The following is a 22,981-nucleotide window of genomic DNA, read 5'->3' on the forward strand; positions in this document are numbered from 1 at the left end:
CCCCACCCTCGGGCGAGGACCCACCCCCGCCCTCTCTTAGTGCTCTGGTGCTTAGGGGCGGCGGGGAGCCTCTGGATCAGCCTCTGCCTCCGACTGAGTCTGATTCAATGACAACTCCTTGTCTGAATTGCGGTGATTCCACGACATTACCCCTGGGCACGGTGGGAGCAGGTTCATCTGCCTCCGAGTTGGGCTCTTCGACAAAGGGGGCAGCTTCACCCGTCTCTGAGTCTGCACAGTGTGTCGGGCAGGTGCGGGCGATGGAAGCTGCCGGGGGTGGGGCAGTGGTCGGTGTTCCGTCAGGCCCCACTCCAGTGAGACCAAGTGAGCGCGTTTGGCAGCCAGTGCAGAGGAGCAGAATGCTACGCTGGGACTGCAGGATCCCAGGTGTGTGATTGGCACTAACATGCTGTTGGGCACAGGAAATCATGCTGATCCTTTGGGGCAAGCTGGCTTTGATCCCCTCGTTCTTGACCAGTTCCAGACAATCGGCATTGCAGCAATGGTTTGGACCGGACCCTGGAAATGACTGCTCCAAAGCAGCCATTTGCGACCGTTGTCAAGGGGGCTGATGAGTCTTTCATGAAATTTGCAGGGACGCTGACTGCCTCTGTGGAGAGGCAATTGGCAGATTCCTGTGGCCAGGAGACTTGTGATTGCAAACCTTGTGAGAAGTAACTGCAATGACAATTGTAAGAGAATCATAGAGGCTCTTCCTGGTGAGCCTACTGTCTCCCACATGGCAGAGGCCTGTGCAAACAAAGGCTCCCCAGTTCAGAAGACGGCTGCCTTGGCTACTGCTGTGCAACCGGTCTGGGCAGTGCCTCAGGGCAGGTGGCCACAGCAGGGGAATGCTCAGGCCAGCAAGAAACAGGGGAAGAAAGCACAGAAAATCAAAATTCCCATGTTCTTGTGTGGTCGGCGTGGAAGGCTGAACCATACTGCAAATGTCTGTAAGGTGACTGTTCAGGTTAATGGCCAAGCTTTGCTGGGCTTGGGAAATGAGGAGCAGAGCGCAAAGGAAAGACATGCCCAGACACAAGCTTCTCTCCAGACCCTGAAGCCGATGGAGGTTTGCTTGGCTGGCTTGCAGCCAACACCCGTGGCTCAGCAGGTGTTGATGTCTGCACCACAGCAACAGTTGTTTTAGAATCTTGTTAAATACACAAGATTGCCCTGGATGCCTTTGATCCCTTGGGTGGGGGCATGAGTGCTCTCCTGGTGGGGAGGTCTAGTGCCACTCTTCAGGGCATCATTGTGCACCTGGAGCTCATTGATGCAGATTTTACAGGGCAGATTTTTGCCATGGTCTCCACACCCACCCTCCCCGTCACAATCCCAAAAGGGATGCGACTTGCTCAACTTGTGCTTTTAAGTCCTCTGTTCGCAGGACAGGTGACTGGTCACATGGAGCTGGTGGCTTTGGATCCATGAGGCTGCTTCAAGTTCATTGGACTGCTGTCCTGACCAAAGAATGTCCCGAGATGCTGTGTACCCTGTCCCTTCTTGGTGTGATGCCGATAGAGATCTGCCTCTGCAGGCTTCTTGGCAGCGGTGCTGACGTCATGGTTCTCTCCCTTGCCTCCTGGCCCCTGGAGTGGCCCCTGAATCTGGTGGAGATGCCTGTCGCAGGCCTAGGAGGAATGGTGCAATGTTACATGAGCCAGCGGCCTGTGCTGGTTGCGAACATGGAGGGTCAGACAGCCTGGGTTAGGTCTCATGTTAGTTCTGCCAACGTCTGGGGGAGGGATGTTCTGTCTGCACTGGAGGGTGCACATTGGGACAGGTTTTTGATGGGGGCCACTGTGATGAAGGGTGCAGAGTGTCCTATGCTCCCTATACGGTGACTGATGGACAAACCTGTCTGGGAGAACCAGTGGCCCCTCTCTCAAGATAAATTGGTGACCCTTTGGAATCTGGTGCAGGAGCAGTTGGACCAGGATCATCTGGAGCCTTCTACCAGTCCCTGGAACACTCCTGTCTTCTGCATCAAGAAAAAAAATCTAGGAAATGGAGTTTGTTGCAAGACCTCTGAAAGGTCAATGCTGTGATGGAAAGCATGGGAACATAGCAGGTGTGCATGCCATTGCCTACCATGCTTCCCGCAGACTGGCCGGTCCTCATTGTGGATCTGAAGGATTGTTTCTTTTTTGTTCCTTTGCATCCCGATGACAGACCGAAGTTTGCCTTCTCGGTGCCAGCGATTAACGAGGCTGAGCCCGCACAGAGATATCAATGGAGAACTTTGCCCCAGGACATGCGCAATTCTCTGGCTATATGCCAGTGGTATGTGGCCCGGGCCTTGTCTGGAGTTGGCAAGCAGTTTCCTGATGCGCATCTGTACCATTATGTGGACAACATTTTGGTGGCCATGTCCACCCAGGATGAGCTGCTGAGGATTCAGCTGTGGCTACTCAACGTTTTGCATTCTCATGGGCTGCAGGTGGCTCCAGAAAAGGTTCAACTGCCTTGGAAGTATTTGGGGGTCAAAATTCTGGAACAGACGGTGCGTCACCAGGAAGTGCAATCTGTGCATTCTGTGAAGACACTGAATGATGCTCAGAAATTGGTAGGTGTCATCACTTTGTTACGTCCATACTTGGGACTAACCGACGCACAGCTGTCTCCTCTGTTTGATTTGTTGAAAGGGGACTCTGGTCTAAAGTCACCTCGCACATTGACCCTGGAAGCACGTCAGGTGCTGGAAGTGGTTCAGCAATCTGTTTATGCTTGCCAAGTTCATCGCATTGATCTCTCCGTTGATGTCACTGTGTTCATCACCACTCCAGATTCACATCCCACAGGCATCATTGGCCAATGGAGTGACAAATGGTCCATTCCTTGCTCATCTTGGAATGGGTTTTCCTACCCCATCAGCCACAGAAGACGGCAACCCCATTGCTTGAGCTGATTGCTTGCTTGATAATCAAATGCCGGCAACGGTGTCTGCAATTGATGGGTGTGGGTCCAGCAAAGATCATACTCCCAGTACAGCAGAAGGATTTGACTGGAGCTTTGCCAACTTTGTGTCCCTGCAGAGTGCTCTGGAAAACTTTTCAGAGCAGATCACTTATCATCTGCCCACCCATAGGCTACTGCATATGGCAAAATTCGCACAAATCCCTTTGCAGCCCAAAAATAGTCAGGAACCTGTGCAAGGATCCACCATCTTCACTGACGGTTCAGGGAAAACAGGAAAGGCCATTGTTACTTGGAGGGATGGATCAGAGTGGCAGGTTCTGGACGGTCATGAGTATGGGTCAGCCCAGTTGGTTGAATTGAGGGCTGCTGTCATGGCATTTGAGAAATTTTCCCAGGAACCTTTCAACTTGGTCACGGATTACACCTCTGTGGCCAATATCACACAGCAGTTGGGTCATTCGGTTTTGAAGGAGGTCAGTAATCCTGCTTTGTTTCATTTGTTGAAGACCTTGTGGTGTGCCATTCAGGCCCAGGTTCATCCATTTTATGTTCTGCATGTGAGGAGTCACACCAATTTGCTGGACTTTATAGTGGAAGGTAATGCAAGGGCTGACAAGTTGGCTAACCCAGCATGGGTAGCGCCTCAACCTGATACACTCGCGCGGAGCAAAGCATCGCATGGGCTTTTCCACCAAAACGCACATACCCTGCAGAAGCAGTTTCAGCTGACGCCAACTGAGGCTCGTGACATTGTTGTGTCATGTGATGACTGCCACGCACTTGCTCCGCTTTTGCCGGCTGGGGTAAACCCCAGAGACCTTCAGGCCTTGAAGCTTTGGCAGACCAATGTCACCCAGATTGCCGAGTTTGGCCAGCTCAAGCGTGTGCATGTCACTGTGGACACGTTCTCCTCTGGGATGTGGGCTTCTGCTCACATTGGGGAGAAGGCCCGTGATGTCCTCACCCACTGGAGGCAGGCCTTTTCTGTTCTGGGCATACCTTCTGCTGTGAAAACTGACAGTGGTCCTGCTTATGCATTGCAAAAGGTGCAGCAGTTCCTGCAGTTGTGGGGTGTCTCACACAAGTTTGGTATCCTTCTTTCTCCGACTGGTCAAGCTATTGTCGAATGTGCTCACGGTACTTTGAAGCGGGTTCTTCAAAAACAAAAAAGGGGAATGCAGGGTGAAACTCTGCACAGTCAGTTGCCAAAAGCTTTGTGCACAATCATCTCACTGTGCCGCAGAACTCAAATAATCCTGTCATTTAGAATCACCATCTCTCATTGCAGGCTGTGGACGAGGCACATCAGCCTCAAGCAAAGGTTTGGGTGCAGAATTTAGTCATCAAACGGGGAGAAGGTCTCTATGACCTTATTGCTTTGGGGCACGGGTATGCTTGTGTGTCCACAGATACTGGGGTATGCTGGGTACCTTTGAAGTGTCTTCGTCCTGACCTGCAACAGCAGACAAAGAATCCAGCCAATGGGCAAAATGGAAACCATGACCAACATGAAAGGCATCAAGCGGGTGAATCATTGAGTGATGACTCAGATGCAGGTGATGAGAGTGAACACTCCGATGATTCCTCTGCAAATGGACACTGAACATTGTTCATGCCTTCTTTTTTACATTGTTCATTTTCTTTTCTCTTTTTCTTTTTTTAAATGGAAAAGCGTGAGATGTCGTCCTGATTTTTTAAGATTTTCTAAGCCTTCTGATGTTCACATTCTGGTAATGAACTTTCTCACACACTTTCTGTAAATAACTCATGGTTTTACATTCTTTTATGGAGGAGGAGAAATTTGATGGACTGTTGGTTTGTCCAGTGTCATTGGAGAGGTGGCACTGTCACCCTCAAATCCACTGTCACTTTTGGAAAACTATAAATGTTGGAGTCAGAAATTAAACTTCCCTTTTTTCTTCACCTTGTGTGCAGCCGTGTCCTGTAGTGATAGGAGACAGGTGACTAGACACTCCATGTTCATGCAGCAACAGCCAGCTTGAGATCCTACTTTCTTATATAAATAAAAAGGCCCATGATGTTAATCCTCATTGGCTGAGCCAGTTACTACTCAGCTAACCAGCCAAAAGCAGCCTGAGTCCCCAATGGCCTGGGCCTGCTCTTAATGGCCAAATTACATAAGTAAGGTAATTATATAATAAATCACTTATTTCAGTTATAAAGTTGGAATTATTTATACTGTGAGGCCTATAGACCATCTGTAGACCACCACAGAAGAATAGCTCATGAATATATGATCAATGTGTGTGATAAAACCTCTGCTCACCTGACGCTTGGGGCACTCGAATGGAGGAAGGATCCTCCAAGTGATCAGTGCTACAATAAAGAATGGCTGCTTTCTAATACTCAAATTGTGTAGAAAGTTGCTATTTGGGTGATTTCAGTATCAGTTCCTCAAGGCCACACAGTTGCACAGTGGCCCCTTGATTCTCAAGTGTCACAATGGCCTCAGTCCCACAAGACCCCACAATGTCCAAACAGTCTCCTTAATTCCATGGGGCCCTGAAGTGCTACAATGGCCCCTTGGCTCCATGAGGCCCTGCAATGTCACCCTGGGGCAGGAGGCCAGGAGGGATTCGTTCCCCAAATGCTGCAGCTCCCTGGGCCAGCTGGCACCAACACCTTCTCCCAGGCCAGAACTGCCGGGCACTGCCAGGGCCAGGCCACACTGCAGCTCCCTGCAAACCACAGCAGGGGCTGCCAGGCCAAAACCTGAGTCACAGACAGTTTGTCACTCTTCCTGTCTGTATTTGACCAAGAAATGTCCCATTGTGAGGTCCCCTTTCCTGCAGTCACTGCAGCACTGGGACCATCCCTGGAGCTCTAAATGAGAGAAATGGCCAGTGCTGCACCTCTGCACTGACTCAGGGATGGTGGGAAATGCTCTGTGGGGTGGCTGGAATGATGGAAAAAGGACAATTGGCTGTGCAGAGGGAAGCCCAGCTGGGCTGCTGGACTGGGGCAAGACATTGCTGTCTGGGGGAGAAGTTGGCTGTGAAAGTCCCTCCTGTGGATGCTCACGTGCCCAAGAGTCGGGCACTGAAGAGTATCACAACAACGGACAGGAGGATGGGGCTGCCAGGATTTAAGTGTCTGAGGGTCTGGAATGGCCACACAAGGGTGAGTTATTTCTGGACACCTCAGATCATCAGGGAAGAGATGCAACCTCCAGATGGGCTCATGAGCGAGGGGTGGATTTAACCCTGGACACCATCTCCAGGTTATCCCTGACTGTGAAATGTGGGCTGAGATCAAGCAGGGCCAGGGAGGTAAAGCCCCTGTGGTATGGGGGACAATGGTGGGAATATAAATGTGGGGAGGCACATGGTCTTGGTAGTGGGAGTAGGAAATGGGAGAGCACCATTCCTAAACCACAACTGCCCTGTCAGAACCAGCCCTGTCCCTGCACTACCCCAGCTCTGCCGCCCCACAGCTGCTGGATCAGGAAGGGCAGAGCCATGGGGGAGGGAAATGCACAGGGACTCCTCCTGGGAGCGACCTTCCATCCTGATACTCAGACCCCAAAGCAGAAATGCCCATCCAAAGCATGGAGGTCACCATTACAGTCTCTGCCATTGTCCCACTTTGTGAATGTTTCACACTGAGATGTTAGTCCTTCCTTTCAGTTTCATTACTTTTTAGCCTTTTAATGGTTCCTCCATAAAAAAAGGCAATTCTTGTCCATGATATGGAAATTCTTTCCTTTTTATGTAAGTGTTGAGAATTTGGCCAGATAAAATGCTGGCATGGTGTGCATAGGTACTTGCAGCCCTGTGCAGAAGCAGTTGGGATATAAGAATCAAAGAATTGTAAAATGGTTTGAGTTAGAAGAGACCTAAAAAGCCTCTGGTAAAACTCCCCTTCCATGACCCAGGAAGACCTTCACTCATTCAGGTTGTACAAAGCCCCTGACCTAAACATTTCCAGGGGTGGGATTTCTATTTAAAGGGCAACCAGTGCCAGTGTTCTGCCACCATCATCATAAAATATTTTATCCTTACAGAAAATCTAAATCTGCCCTCAGTTAGTTTAAAGGTACAGTGTATTAATCTGTATTATATTCCCCAATAAGACTTTTAGGCAAAAAGGTACACAGCCATTCCTGGATGTAAATCACATCTCCAAGGCTGAACATATTTGAGAGGGCCCAGAGATCTCCCAGGATGTGCTTTGGAGGCCCCAAACATGATCACTTTATGGCAGCTGGAAATTGTGGGTTCAACTGTGTGGAGATTGAGGAAAGATTGAGAACAGACTGTGATGACAACAAAGGTAGATTCAAATATATTGGACCTCTTCTTCAAAATGGAAATGAGCCTGAGATAAAAAAAATGTCAACAAATGCAGCTGTAAAGACCCAGAATGGAAACCAAGAGAGATGAATTTCCCTCCCAGGGCAGGGCTGTGGCACAACACATCCACCAGCAGGACTTTGGGTCAGAACCAGGCTCTGTGTGGGCAGGCAGAGGCAGGCAGGAGGCAGAGCAGTCAGCAAAGGAAGGGCCCAGCCAGGTGGGGCAGCCGGGGGATGCCGACAGCCTGCAGGGACAGAAGCGCAGGGCAGGGACACCGTAGCACAGCCTGGGCTGCACAGGGCACAGGGATGGGCAGCAGCTGCAAGACAGCCCTGCCAGAGCCAACTTGGGCAGCACTTTGGCCATGGCTGCTGGGCCTGAGGCAGGAGCAGGAGACAAGTGACCCTTGCAAGGCTGGGGCCTCATTGCCTCCTTGTTCCTGCTCAGCAGCCTGGCAGGGGCCGCCCCATGCTTCTGCCCTTGCCATTGCGCATCCCCACATGCCAGTGCCCATCCCGGGAAGAGCCCTGAGCAGTGAGGGAGGGACAGGATCTGCCTGGCCAGGGGCTGGGGCTCAGGCCTTGGCCCTTTGCATTTCTGAAACACATCCAGCTTTGCTCAGCACCAGAGACACCTTTGCCTTGTTTGTCCCCAGCTGTCATCACTGCCTCCAGTGTTCTGCTCTACCTGGAACCTGGAGACACTTTCTCAGTCATGTCTCTCAGTGGGACGCATTAAAACTTCAAGAAACTTTGGAATTTCAATTGAATTTTGAGTTGTTGAGAAGTTTTTTGAACACTCTCTCAGGGACTGAGTCTGATGTAAACAACACCAAAGCCCCAAGAGGCTCATTAAAATCCTTGTGCTGTGTCTGTGCTGCTGAGCTTTAAAGTAACAGCACTTCCCAGGACCAGCTCCTCTCTCAGCCCAGCAGGGCTGAGGGCTCTGCCTGCAGCCACTAAGGGGACAGGAGCCAGGCAGAGTCAGGCTGAAGACAATCAGGATTGGGAAGACATTGAGCTGAGACTTCACTTGGGGGGAGATCTTCACAGCCCTGTGCATGGTGAGTGTGTGGGTGCAGGGCAATGTCCCCTGTGCTCCTGGAGGGATCTCCTGAAGCCAGAACACCCCACAGCCTGGGGGATGTGTCAGGAGGACTCTCCCAGTTTCTCTGTGGCACAGGAGCAGGAGGAGGATGTGCTGCAGAGCGGGGCTGCCCTGAGCACCGTCAGAGGGACAGGGCAGGACGGCTCCTGCTGCCAGGAACAGCTGCAGGGGGTGAAGCTGGGGCTGCAGCCAGCGCTGCCCAGGGCTGTCCTGCAGAGCAGCTCCTGCAGCCCTCAGGGCTCTTGGCCAGCCCAGGGCATGTGCCACTTGCCAGGGGCAGCTCTCAGCCTGCCTGGCAGCTCCCCATGGACACTGCAGGGGAGAAGTTGGAGGTGGAGGGAGCCACCCCCATCAGGGCAGATTCCTCCTGCTCTGGAGATGGTGCTGCATGGCCAGGGCTGCTCTCAGCTTTCTCCTCAAGGGAAGGGAAAGGGGCTGTCAGCTTTGGCTGTGTCACTGAGACTCCTGCACTGTCAGCCTGGGCATCAGCAGATGGGCCTTAGATCTCCCTCAGAAAGTGCCTTCTCAACCTCCTCTCCCTACAGACAGCAGCAGCAGCCCCTTGGCTTGCAGCATCTCTGTTTGTCTGGCCTGCCCTTAAGGCCCTGGTGCCAGGGAGATGCCCCTGGGCAGTGCCCTGTGCTGGGAGGGGTCTGCAGGCCAGAGCTGAGCCCCCAGGGCTGGGCTGGGCTCTGGCAGCACTGGCAGGGACAAGGCTTGGATATGGAGAAACTGCTCCCAGTAGGCACAACTTCAGGAAGCAGAGAGCCAGACCAACCCTTGGTATCCCTTCCATTGAGGTGGACAGGGAAAGAGAGAAGGATTTGGAGAAAATTATTTTTAAACTGGAGCATTCAAAAGTCCCACCTTTTTGTTCAATCAAGTTATAAGTGCAATCACCGTGAAATAGTGAGAGGTAAAATGAGCAAAGCACACCTGTGTGGGACGAGTGGGTCTGATTGTGCTGGAGCACAGGGAGCCCTGTTTTCCCTCTGGGCTCCCCAGTGCCCTGGCACAAAGCAATGCGGAAGACAAGGCAGCAGCACAAACCTGAGCTCAGAGATAAAAAGGTTCAGCAAATTCCCCAAAAAAGGAAGTATATTTGAGGGGATTTGTAATAAAAAAGGATAAGTATAAACAATTAATTCTTTCCCAGCTTATCAGCGTCTTCTTTCAACAGCCCATGATGCCAAAATGAACAAATGTCCAACAGCAGCTCCATCAGGCACTTCCTCCTGCTGTCATTGGCAGACACGCGGCAGCTGCAGCTCCTGCACTTCTGCCTCTTGCTGGGCATCTCCCTGGCTGCTCTCCTGGGCAACAGCCTCATCATCAGCACTGTAGCCTGCAGCCACCACCTGCACACACCCATGTTCTTCTTCCTGCTCAACCTGGCCCTCAGCGACCTGGGCATGATCTGCACCACTGTCCCCAAAGCCATGCACAATTCCCTCTGGGACACCAGGGACATCTCCTACACAGGATGTGCTGCACAGCTCTTTCTGTTTGTTTTTTTCATTTCTGCAGAATTTTCCCTCCTGACCATCATGTGCTATGACCGCTACGTATCCATCTGCAAACCCCTGCACTACGGGACCCTCCTGGGCAGCAGAGCTTGTGCCCACATGGCAGCAGCTGCCTGGGCCAGTGCCTTTCTCTATTCACTGCTGCACACAGCCAATACATTTTCCCTGCCCCTGTGCCATGGCAACGCCCTGGGCCAGTTCTTCTGTGAAATCCCCCAGATCCTCAAGCTCTCCTGCTCCAAATCCTACCTCAGGGAACTTGGGCTCATTGTAGTTAGTGCTTTTCTGTTATTTGGTTGTTTTGTGTTCATGGTTTTCTCCTATGTGCAGATCTTCAGGGCTGTGCTTAGGATACCCTCTGAGGGACGTCACAAAGCTTTTTCCACCTGCCTCCCTCACCTGGCTGTGGTCTCTCTTTTCCTCAGCACTGATATATTTGCACACTTGATGCCCCCCTCCATCTCCTCCCCATCCCTGGATGTGGCCCTGTCAGTTCTGTACTCAGTGGTGCCTCCAGCCCTGAACCCCCTCATCTACAGCCTGAGGAACCAGGAGCTCAAGCATGGCATAAGAAAAATGATGACTGGATGCTTTTCAGAAGGAATAAAGTACCCCTTTTGTATAGCATAAGATTTAGAGTATAACTCATTACTGGCTCAGTCTACCTTTTCATGTATTGGTAGTGTGGTGGGTGGATAGTTTTGTTTTTCTTGTGATTATCTTGATCACAACATAATCTTATTATTCATCCCTCTTCTATTTAAGTGTTTTCCTCTTGAATTTGACTCAGAGATTTTTTAAAATTGGGAATTGTGCTTTGGTTTTTTGAAAAAAATAAAGGACCCTGCTTCAAATGCTTTCTCTACTACCCTTCCACTGAGACTTTTGTAAAAGCTGTGATGCTTTGCAGCACAGCAGCACAGACAGGGAGCACCAGCATGTGATCTTTTCAGAGCTCCTCTCGGCTCCTCCACACTCCCCTTTGGAGCCCTTGTTGTGCTCTGAGGTCTGAGAGCTCTGGAAGCAGGGACCGCAATGACAGCTTTTGTGAGAGAGCTGACCTCCATTCCAGCACAGTCATCAGCAAAGGGATCTCCTCAGCCCAGTGCCTGAGGGCTTCTGTCACAGTCTGTCTCAAGAACATGCCAAGGGATGGATTCTAAAGAGGCTCATTGTTCTCCCGGGGCTCAGTGGGATCAGATCAGGGTCCCAGTTTCACCTACAAGGGACTCAAGTCTGGGTAAGGTTTTCCTTGTGCGTGGCCAGTGCCCATCAGATGATGAATGATCTGTGCTGAACCTTCCTGGCGCTCTGCAGCTTGTGCCAGGGCCGATGGCTAGGGAAGGTTTTCTCTACCTCCTCCTTTTACTTCGCAGTGCCTCAGTTTTCTGGGGCATCCTCATGATTTTCAGTGTCACCAGTGCCCAGATTAGTTGCGTCTCCTGAGAAATTCTGACAGAGCATTTTTTAAACACAGTCCTCCCCCCTGCTGAATCCTCTCATCTACAGTCTGTGGAGCAGAAAGGATGGGCTTAAAGAGGCACTGAGAAAAATGCTCAGGGCAGCTCTGAGTGGGGGAATAACACACCGGAGCCACCCATAAAAACTGACCCTCATGACAGGGACAGCTGGACAGGGCTGTGTCCTGGGCACTCCACTGGAACAGCTTTTTGGTATCAGGGCTGTTGAGAAGGCTGGGCAGTGTCACTGTGGGATCTCTCTCAAACCCCTTGGAAAGGCCAGAGCCATCCCAGGGAGTCCTGGGCACTTGGGAAGGACAGACGTGGAACCAGTCTGCAAACAGGGCAGGGAGGGGGACTGGGAGAGTCACAGCCTGGTCAGGCTCAGCAGGGAAGGGGATGTGGCAACTCCTCCTGCAGCCATTCCAGGCACTGGCAGGACAGGACAGGGGCTGCAGAACCCACGTGGGAGGGAAAAGGGGATGTTGTGTGCCCAGACTTCAGCCAGGCCTGGGACAGGGTCTGATGTGGTCTCCTCAGATCCAGACTGGAGAGAGCTGGGCTGAAGGAGTGGAACATGGGCTGGGTAGGAAATTGGCTGAACATTGAGGGTTAAATGTCATCTATGGTACAGAGTCCTCTTGGCAGCCACGCGCTGGTGACATCCCTCAGTGACCAGCCCTTGGCCACCACTGTGGAATATTTCTATTGTCTCTAAAATGCCATGAAATGTACTTTCAATTCCTTTGTGGATGCTGCCAAATTGCAGGGAGTCTGTGACTGAACTCATCTAGTTAATGGTGACTGCAAAATGTAATTGGGCAAGATGATTGAGTTGGGTAAATTTGTCTTACCATCAGGTGGCAGGCAATCTACAAGAAAGGGCAGAAAAAGCTTATACAACAGAAGAAAGGCAGTTCAATAGGGAAAAACCCAAACCCAACCAAAAAATACAAACCCCAAACCCAGTCAAAAAAACCAAAGCATGACCCACCCACAACAACACAAAAACCACACAAACAAACTAACCACAAAAAGAAAAGGTCAAAAAAGAAGAAAAGCAAATTCACAAGAAATCTCCTATCAGCAGAAAATATTTAACCACCTTGTGGCAGGAGAGGATCCTGTATGTGTAGGTGCTGTTTTGAAAGAAAAATGTCTTAAATAAGAAATTAATCCCGTACCCTACTTGCCCCTCTGCTTCTCTCAGTTAATTGCTGATCATGGTGTGACATGGAATGGAACATCCCTTCGGTCAGTCCAGCCCAGCTGTCCCATCCCTGTTCCCCAGGAACACTTGCCCACCCCAGGTCCATAGGCTGGGGGGTTGCGGACGCCTCATGCGGGGTGAGCACTGAGACAAGGACAGGAGAACAGAACAACATTTACTCTTGTCAAGGACAGTAGAACAGAACAGTACATCCTTGGAGAAACTGATTGAGAATGTACCTCTGGCAAACAGAAGTCACACAAAATGCAAGCAGGATGCCAGCTCAGCTCTGCAAGGCTGACAAAGCAGAAGTTATGCAAAACAATAATATTGCGATACTCAAAAGTGGGGGGTCAAGGAACAGCCACCTAAAAGGACACTGGATGTTGAAGAAAAAACCCAAAGATAAGGGGTGAAGCTATGTCAAATAAACTCAAAGGAAGTGGGGACAGCTAATGGATACATAATCAACGTGTGTGATAAAAACTCTCTTCATTTGATGCTCAGTGCACTCCAATGGAGGAAGGATGGCCCAAGTGACCACCATGCTATAATAAAGAACACCTGCTTTCAAATACTCAAAAGTGTTCAGAATTTTCTGTCCAGTGAGTTTCAGTATCAGCGGTGTCCTTGACTCCATTGTGCCCCACAGTTTCACAATGGCCCCTTGGTTCCATGAGGCCCTGCTCTATAACAATGGACCCTTGGTTCCATTGGGTTCTGTACTGTCAAAATGGCCTCCTTGGTTCTGCACTGCCACAATGTTCTCCTTGGTTCCACAAGGCCTTGGTGTGTCACAACAGCCCCTTGGTTCCATCAACTGCCAGAGTGTCACCCTGGTCTCTTGGATCTGCAGTGTCACAATGGACAATAGGTCACAAGCAGCCCTGCTGTGACACCATGATAATTTGGTTCCATGGGGACCCAGAGTGTCACAGTGGTTTCTTGGATCCACGAGGTTCCACAGCATCACCATGGTCTACTTGGATCCATAGTATCTCCATGGACCATTGGTTCCATGTGACCCTGATGTGTCACAGTGGCTCCTTGATTCCATGAAGCCCCACTGCATAACAATGGAGTCTTGGTCCCGTGAGGTTCTGTACTGTCAGCAATGGTCTCCTTGGTTCTGGCCTGTAACAATGGACCCTTGGTTCCATGAGGTTCCATGGATTCTATGATGTCACAATGGTCTCCTTGCTTCTGTGGTGTGAAAATGGCTGCTTGGTTCCATAAGGCTCCTCAGTGTCCCAGTAGTCTCCTTGGTTCCATGAGGCTCTGCAGTGTCACAATGTTCCATTGTTTCCAGGAGCTTCTGTCCAATCAACCATGTCCTTTGTTCCTATGAGGCCACATAGTGCCACACTGGCCCCTTCGTTCCATGAAGTTCCACAGTCTAACATGGTTGCCTTGATTCCAAGAGGTTCCCCAGTGTCACAACAGCCCCTTGGTTCCATAAGGTTCCACAGCATCACCATGGTCTCCTTGGATCCGCAGTATCTCCATGGACCATTGGTTCCATGTGGCCCTGCTGTGTCGCACTGGTTCCCTGGTTCCATGAAGCCCCACTGCATAACAATGGAATCTTGTTCCCGTGAGGTTCTGTACTGTCACCATGGTCTCCTTGGTTCTGGACTGTAACAATGGACCCTTGGTTCCACAAGGTTCCATGATGTCACAATGCTCTCCTTGGTTCCATGAGGCCTTGTTTTGTCACAAGGGACCCGTGGCTCCATGAGCTTCCATGGTGTCACCATGGTCTCTTCAGATCCTCATTGTCACAATGGACAATGGGCTCCATGTCCCTGCTGTGTCACAATAAACCCTCAGTGCCATGAGGTTCTGTGGTGTCACAATGGTCTGCCTGGTTCAACGAGGCCCTGGAGTGTCACAATGGCTGCTTGGTTCCAAGACCTTCCACAGCATCAACAATGGTCTCCTTGTTTCTGCAGTGTCACAATGGATCCTGGTTCCATGAGGTCCCTAAATATCACTGGCCTCCTGAGTTCCATGTGGCCCTGCTGTGTCAACACAGCCCCTTGGTTCCATGAGTTTCTGTACTGTCAGCAATGGTTCTTTTGTTCCAATGAGGCCCTGCTGTGTCACAATGGACCCTGGGTTCCATGAAGTTCTTCAGTGTCACAATGCCCCCTTGGATCCATGAGGTCCCACAGTGTCACCATGGTGTCCTTGGATCCACACTGCCATAACAGACCATTGTTGCAGCCAGAATAGCTGCTAATAAAGCCCAGGGTAGGGAAGCAAAAAGGTCCTTTGCATGGTACCCACAGATGTTTAATTCGGCCGTGCAGTGAGATGTTCTGGGTCACAAGGCAGGACTCCTGGGGGGGGTCCAGGTTTCTGTATCTCCAGAGGAAGGGGCTGATCAGTGGCATGGGAGCAGTACAAAGATGGGGCCAGTGGGGGAATGGGGAGGGAGTGGCTGAGGGACACAGAACATAGGGAAGGAGCCAATGGGGTCGAACAGCTTTTGAGGGAAGCTTCTTTTGTCTCCCTACCCCAGGGAATGCCTCTCAGGGTCTCCACAGCTGCAGAATGTCAAAACGGCCCCTTGTTTCTTTTGGGTTCCTCAGGATCCCTGTGGCCCCTTGGCTGCATGAGGCCCAGCTGTGTCACACTGGCCCCTTGCTTCCATTGGGCCCCACAGCATCACAATTTCCCCCCCCCTTAGTTCCAAGAGGCCCTGCAATGTCACAATGGACCTTTGGTTCAACAAGTCCCACATTGTACCAAGAATCCTTAGTTCCATGGGGCCCGGTAGTGTCACAATGGTCCCTTGGTTCCAGGGTGCCACACAGTGCCACAATTGCCCTTTGGCCCAACAGGGTCTCATAGTGTCACAACGGACTCCTTGGTTCCATGGGGACACAAAGTGCCACAATGGCCCTTTGGTTTCTCAAGGCCTCAAAGTGTAGAAATGGCCTCCATGGTTCCATGAGGCCCTTCTGTGTCAAAATGGAGTTTTGGTTCTATGATGCCCCAGAGTGTCATAGTGGTCTCCTTTGTTCTGCACTTTAAGAATCCTCCCCTTGGTCTCCTGGAGCTCCACAGTGTCACTACTGTGCCCTTGGTTCAATGAGGCTTTGCTGTGTCACAATGGCCTCCATGGTTCTATGGTGTCCTGCAGCAGAGCAATGGTCTCCTTGGTTCCATAGTGTCAGAATGGCCCCTTTGTCCCATGGAGCCCCACAGTGTCACTGTGGTCCCCTTGATTCCATGAGGCCCTGCAGTGTCACAATGGCCCCTTGGTTCTGATGGGTTACAAAGGGCCATAATGTTCTCCATGGTGATGCCGAATTTTGCCCCAAACAGGCAGAGTGACTGCCTAATCAGACTCAGCTTAAGTCAATTAAGCAGGAGGTATTTTTATTAGCGACGCGTCGGAGAAATCACAAAATGGATTTCTGAGTTCACATAGCAAAAGCAAGCCTTATATACATTTTTTGGGTATAGGATTACATCAGATCAGATACATAATCATGCATATTCATATGGGGCGTGATGTAGGCGGAGCGTGGGCGGAGCGTAGGTGGAGACATCTCTTTTGGGGGATTTTCAGGTGGTCGTTCCTGTTGCCTTCATCATAGACGGGGTCTTTCCGATGAGTCTTCCTCTTTAAACTTTTGAACTCCTTTCCTAATTTGGTCAATTCCCGGTGTATTTGGCTTAGATCCCGTGGCTTGGCAAAACCCTTAGGGTCGTTTCGACATTGCTGGCTCTAAACCTGCTTAGCCCATTAGTTTCTCCTATACCTATCTCTTCCCCTGTCATGATGCTCTACCTCTTATCTAATTTGTTGCTCTGTTTTCCTAGTGCTGTGCTTTCTCCGTGTGTTCTAGTGCTAGGCCCTGCTTTACATACCTCACATTCTATGTTTTAACCCATTACTTCTGGAAGGCTATCTGCTTTAGGGCTTCATTTCCCCCCTTTTCTTGTAACTTACGAATTCTTTCGTCAAGTTCTGGTTCCACAGGACGCTGATAGGTTCGTACCATTGTCCAAATCATTTGGGTCCTTTTTCATTATGCTCCTTAGTCTCCACCACAAACAAATGTTTGTAAGAGTTAGTAATAACAAAGCTACAATTACTATTAGCATTGGGTGCACCAGGTAATGGAAGACCTGTGTAGCTGTTGGGGAATATCTTGTAAAGATGTCCTACCAGTGATGCTGGCCTACTTGTTCTACTTCAGTCAGGACATTCTTTATTCTTTTTGAATTGTGTTCTATCTGCCATACCATTCGTTTAGTTGTTTGATTCACCTTTTGCACCAATTTTTTTTACTTCAGGGTGTGCAAGCATTGCTTTGAGAATCTTGACGTCCATCCCTATTTGTAATTTCGGTATTTCTTGATATAGGTTGAAATTTGCGTTAATTAGCTGTTGGGTGGTTATTGGGACAGTGTAATAAAAATCACAACCTACGATCTTGGTAAAGTTACATACACAAAAGTTAGTATTGTTAGTCTCTTCTTGGCAATTATCTATAGTGACGTTGTCACAAGCTGTCCTTACGCAAGCACACCCATTTCCTATATAGTAAACTTGTGATTGTGTTCTATCATGCGGAAGCATTTCTAAGGTACATACACTATTTTCAGCATCTAAGCATAAATCTTCGGCTTCTACCACAGCATTTTCGCAAACATAGCCTAATTGTCCTCTAGGGATACATGCTTCTGTGCTAACCGATTGCCACCTATTTTTGGTGTAATCATAACTGGCCCAGACGTTATGGTTTATTGGCCTGACAACGACTTCTTGGTGTATTGTCACCGAGTTTCGGGGTTGTGATCCAGGTGGATCTTCCCTGAAGTCGCTCCACTGACATGAAATTGGGCCCTTTTGCTGAGTCCAGGCAATAGGCTTGCCCATTTTCACTAGACTAAAGGTAATTAGGTTATGTTCAGAGGCTGGCATCGAGGGTTGAATTGTTAATACCAGCCGCCTTGTTTTTCCTTCTCTTCCTTCTGCTGGGTCAAGCTCTCGACACCCAATTTGGATTTGGTCTCCCTTGTATGCTATCATGGAGGGCTGATCCCATACTTCACTTGCATATGGCTGATTGTTACGTAAGGCATAAACCTCGAAATAGGGTCCGCTCATTCCCAATTCCGGGTGGATACACTGATGTGCATGAGACCATGGGTCTATTGGGGAAGAGTCTTGGGGAAGAGCTATACTTATCGAGAGTCCAATGATCAGAGTTGTAAAGGTTTGAGGTGGAGTCGGGGTCATGATGTCTGGCTGTCAATTTTGTTTCTTTTGGCGCTCTCGTTACTTGATGTGAATTTGTTCTACCCGTAAAATAACCTTTTCTAGTTCAGTGTCTAAATCTCTTTGTTTTTTTAAAGGGTCCAATTTGGTCACTTGTTAGTGGATGTCGTGGGACAGAAGAATAGCAACGGGTCGATAAAACCTTAGAACGACTAAGTTTCAAACAATATTGTAACCAGCGGTGTACTTTCCAATGGCACCACCCTAATACAATTTGTTCGGGAGCTTCAAACAATTCCCTAGCCTCTAAAATGGGTCTGTTGGCGAATTTCTCTAAGGCCAAATAGTCGTCATTTTCCCTTGCTTCTTTGCAGCTACACTCATAACATTGGAGGTCCTGTAAACAACATTGTACGTTCCAAAATTTTCTATCACAACCTCCACAAAGAAATCCAATTAGTCCCACACAATTTCTTTCCCCACACCCAAAACACGGCTGATCGTGAATAGGGTCCTGTGGGTCCTTGTTGACTATATGTTTCAACCCACCCTGTCCACTGTATTGGCGTGCTACGCAATGCAGCTCTAGCTTCGGCATTAAATTCTGCTATGAGAGACAAAGGTTTTGGCAAAGTCAATGTTAGTTTATGTTGGATTCTCACGTGATCCTGCGGAGACAGCTGACTCAGAAGTCTGTACATCTAGGGCAGGTTTAAGCTCCTCTTGTTTGTTTTCCGGAGCTCTCTTGACCCGTGAATAGTGGATCCACGTAGGTCGTTCCTTGATCCGAACCGCGGTGAAGGTAGTCAGCAGCACTTGGAAAGGTCCCTCCACTTTTCTTGTAGGGGTTTTCCTAAAAGATTCTTAACATACACCCAATCACCGGGGTTAAACGGATGCAATTTACAATCAGGTTGCTTAGGTTGGTGCTCGATCATCACAGTAGCATTCTTATCAAACTGTTTCCTCACCGCAATTACATAATCGTAAATGTATCGATTACCGATCTGGTCTATGACATCCCCATTTACAACTTGCATAGCATAAGGTCTACCATACAGAATTTCAAAAGGACTTAACTTTTCCTTCGATCTTGGCTTGACTCTCAGTCTCAGCAGAGCAATAGGCAAAGCTTGATACCACTGCAAATTAGTCTCTTGGCATATTTTAGCAATTTGCTGTTTGATAAGATGATTCATCTTTTCCACTTGCCCACTGGCCTGTGGACGGTAGGGCGTGTGCAATTGCCATTTGATTTGTAATGCTTTGCCTATTGCTCTCACTACTTTTGCACAGAAATGTGTACCTCTATCCGAAGAAATGCTCTTCGGTACCCCGAACCGTGGAATAATTTCATTCAACAGTACTCTAGTTACCTCTCTTTCCTTATTTGTCCTACAGGGGAATGCTTCAGGCCACCCAGAAAATGTGTCAGTTAATACCAACAAGTACCGAAACCCCCCTTTTCTTGGGAGTTCGGAAAAATCAATTTGCCATACCTCACCTGGGAATTTACCTCGGTTTATGGCTCCTTGGTGTACTTTGGTTCCTGTATTCGGGTTGTTCTTCAGGCACCGTTCACACTGGGACGTAACGTGTTTTATAGTAGTAAATAATTTTGGTCCTGCTATTCTGGTCTGCAAATATTGGTAAAGCGAATCTAGGCCCCAATGGGCCTTCTCATGTTCTGCCTTCACAAACTGCCACATCACGTTTCCTGGTATCACTAACTGTCCTGTTTCTAATTGACCCCAACCATTTTCTAGTATTTTGCCCTTATTCCTTTGAATCCACCTATGATCTGATTCTTGGTAATCTGGCTGGGTATTGATATCCAGCTCCCCTGGTAATAGGGCCGCTATTTCCGCTTCCCTATTTCTTGCGGCCGCCAATTTAGCTTCTGTGTCTGCTTTCCTGTTCCCTATTTCTGGAATAGTATTGCCTTTCAAATGCCCCTTGCAATGCATTATGGCCACCTGTGTTGGGAGTTGGACCGCCTCCAGCAGTCGCAGAACTTCTTTTGCATGTTTGACTGTTTTTCCTTGTGTAGTCAACAGTCCTCTTTCTTTCCAGATGGCTCCATGAGCATGTACGACAGAAAAGGCATATTTAGAGTCTGTCCATATATTAATTTGCATGTTCTCTGCTAATTCCAGGGCTCGGGTCAGAGCTATCAGCTCTGCCTTTTGAGCTGAAGTCCCTGCAGGCAGGGGGTTTGACTCAATTACCCTTTCTGTAGTGGTGACTGCATAGCCAGCCATTCTTACTCCTTGCTTCACGAAGCTGCTGCCATCCGAAAACCAGTTGTCCGCGTCTTCGAGCAGCTCTTCTTTGAGATCTGGGTGACTGGAGTAGACGGCTTCAATTGTTTCCAGGCAGTCGTGTTCGATGGGTTCTGCTGGGGCTCTCCCTTCTAGAAATGAAGCTGGGTTCACAATGTTAGTTACCTGAATGGTTATGTCATGTGATTCAGCCAAGATGGCCTGGTATTTTAGGAATCTGGAAGGCGACAACCAATGGTTGCCTTTTTGTTCCAGTACAGCCGACATGGTGTGAGATACTAACACAGTCATCTTTTGGCCCAACGTAAGCTTCCTGGCTTCCTCTATGTTAATTATCACTGCGGCCACTGCCTTCAGACAGCTTGACCATCCTTTACTTACTTCATCCAATCGCTTGGAAAAGTAGGCCACAGTTCTCTTGTGTGGTCCCAACTGCTGTGCTAGGACTCCTAGGGCCATTCCTTGTTGTTTATGGGAGAACAGCTAGAATGGTTTTGATACCTCTGGGAGACCTAAGGTCGGTGCTCTCATTAGTTCTAGCTTCAACTTTCTGAAGGCCCCTTCTGCCTCTGGGGTCCAAACTAGAACGTCCTTAGCTTCCTTCAATAAATCATACAGTGGTTTAGCGAGTATCCCGTACTGGTAGTTCCATAGCCGACACTAACCTGTCATTCCCAGAAAGGCACGCAGATCTCTCACTGTCTCTGGTTTAGGCATCTGACAGATGGCCCCTTTTCTAGCTGTTCTCAGGGATCGCTGTCCTCTGGAGACCTCGTATCCCAGGTACACCACTTCTTTTTGTACCAGCTGTGCTTTCTGTTGAAGAGACTCGATATCTACTTAAACCCAGGAAATTTAACAAGGAAATAGTCCATTCAATGCATTCTTCCTCTGTCACTGTTGCTATTAGGAGGTCGTCTACGTACTGCAGAAGGGTGCCATCTCCCAGCGGCTTTTTCTTACTGTTCTAAGGCAAAAATCTTTTGACTCTCGGGAGCTAAGGGAAGGCAGAAGAGTGCGTCCTTCAAATCTAATACGGTGAACCAGGCCAAATTATCCTTCAGTCTAGTTAAAAGCGTGTATGGATTAGCAACTACCAGATGTAATGTTTTGGTTATTTCATTTACTGCTCTCAGATCTTGAACTAGTCTATTAGCTTCATTAGGTTTCTTTACTGGCAGGATTGGTGTATTAAAATCCGATTCGCATTCTATCAATAACCCCAGTTCTAAAAACCTTTTGATTATGGGCTCAATCCCCTCCTTTCTTCTATCTTCAGAGGGTATTGTTTTCTTACCACTGATTCTGCCCCAATTTTAAGTTCAACAACAATCGGTGCTGCTTATTTGATTTCAGGGGGGATTGTGAAAGGGGCTATCGGTGGGCCTGTTAGCTAAAGGAGCGAGAAGTAAGAAGAAGAAACTGATAAGGAGCTTTCCCCAAGGCCTTGGCAGCTTTCCCAGAAGCCTTGGCAGCACGCCAGGTAACTCCCATGGCATCCGAACTTTCTTCACCAAGTTCCCCATCAGAGCCCCCTTTAACTTCAGCCCCCCCCCCCCCCATTAGGTATCAGCCTTGACTTTTTGTCTGCATTTTGCTCCGTTTCTCTCTCTATTCTCTATTCCTTTAAAACTTCAAAGAGCGAGTTCTAGGTTACTGCTAAATTAACAGCTGTTTTATCTGCCGCTCGAGTAGTAACTCAGACTAATGGGTAAGTCTCGCTCGGGATTTGCTTGAAATTGTAATAATTGTGATTCTCAGGTAAAGGTTCCACACAACTGATTGTTAGGCTTAGAGCTGTAATCAGTTGTTCCTCGTTTACTTGAAATTCCAATTTGTCCTTATTGAATTTTATTATGGCTCTCAAGTTCTCCAATAGGTCTCTTCTCAATAAGGGCTTTGGTGAATTTGGTAAATATAAGAACTGATGAATTCCCATCTGTTTCCTAATACTGTATTTAATGGGTTTCAGAAAGTAAGGCTTTTCTGGTTGGCCTGTTGCTCCCACAAATTGTATAAATCCATCACTTTTAGGTACCAATTCCTGATTTAAAACTGAAAAGTTGCTCCCGTATTAATCAAAAGTACTGTTTAAACTGTGCTTTATCCCACTGAGTTAATTGATCTACTATAAATAACAAATATTTCCACCGACCTACTTTAAACAAATCTACAAAATCAACCTGGATCTTTTGAAATAGCCGCTAGGCTGTTTTGCATTCTCCAGAGGGAGGGCTCTTAAGCACTTTCTTATTTACCTTTTAACTTCATACATCCAAAAAAATTTAAAAAAATGATCACAAAAGGCTCTTGCTTCTTAATATGTCTGTCTATACAAGTTATCTAAGATCTAATGTACCACTGGTTTTGGCATCATAATTCTATCATCAGGAAAACTCACTTCTCCTTAAATGTTGCTCTTAATTTCTTTATAGCTGCCAATTCTACTAGTGGAAGGGAAAGAGTCTCTTGCTGAATTTCTATTTTTTGTGAGGTCATGATTTCAATATCTTTCTTTCTTAAGGTTGCCTTTTGTTTTTTTTTATTAGCCAAATTATTTCTCTGACTTTAATATCCCTCTCCCTCTGGTGTTCCTTTATATGAACTATCCCCTCATATATCAACCTCTTCCTTTGAGTGTTTATAAGTCTTCTTTCTTTCTAAATTTCTCTAAAAGTATGTACTACACTAAAAGCATATTTGGAGTCTGTATAAATAGTCCCTTTTTGCCTTTTTAAAATCCACAAGCTTGCGCTGACCAGGAGGGACTAAAGGGACTAGACTCCTTCACTCTAAACTTTTCTACTTCACCTGAATGGCAACCCATGTCATCAATTTCTAGATCATCTTCTTTAGGTAAAGAATAAATTTCAAGTTTTCCTTCACAGGGTTTTATCTGTAAATTTAGGGCTACTATTA

At 48.4% G+C, this 22,981-nt stretch overlaps 1 protein-coding gene across 1 annotated transcript in view; it reads left to right on the plus strand.

Moving 5' to 3' along the window:
- Positions 1 to 4,421: 4,421 nt before the first annotated feature.
- Positions 4,422 to 22,981, plus strand: part of LOC134413885 (nicotinate-nucleotide pyrophosphorylase [carboxylating]-like) — a 37,615-nt gene continuing 19,055 nt past the window's right edge. Inside the window, 1 exon segment of the mRNA XM_063147914.1 lies at positions 4,422 to 4,448. Within this exon segment, the coding sequence (XP_063003984.1) occupies positions 4,422 to 4,448 (27 nt within the window).

This window comes from Melospiza melodia, unplaced genomic scaffold (genome assembly GCF_035770615.1).
Source record: "Melospiza melodia melodia isolate bMelMel2 unplaced genomic scaffold, bMelMel2.pri scaffold_55, whole genome shotgun sequence".
Taxonomy (NCBI): Eukaryota; Metazoa; Chordata; class Aves; order Passeriformes; family Passerellidae; genus Melospiza; species Melospiza melodia.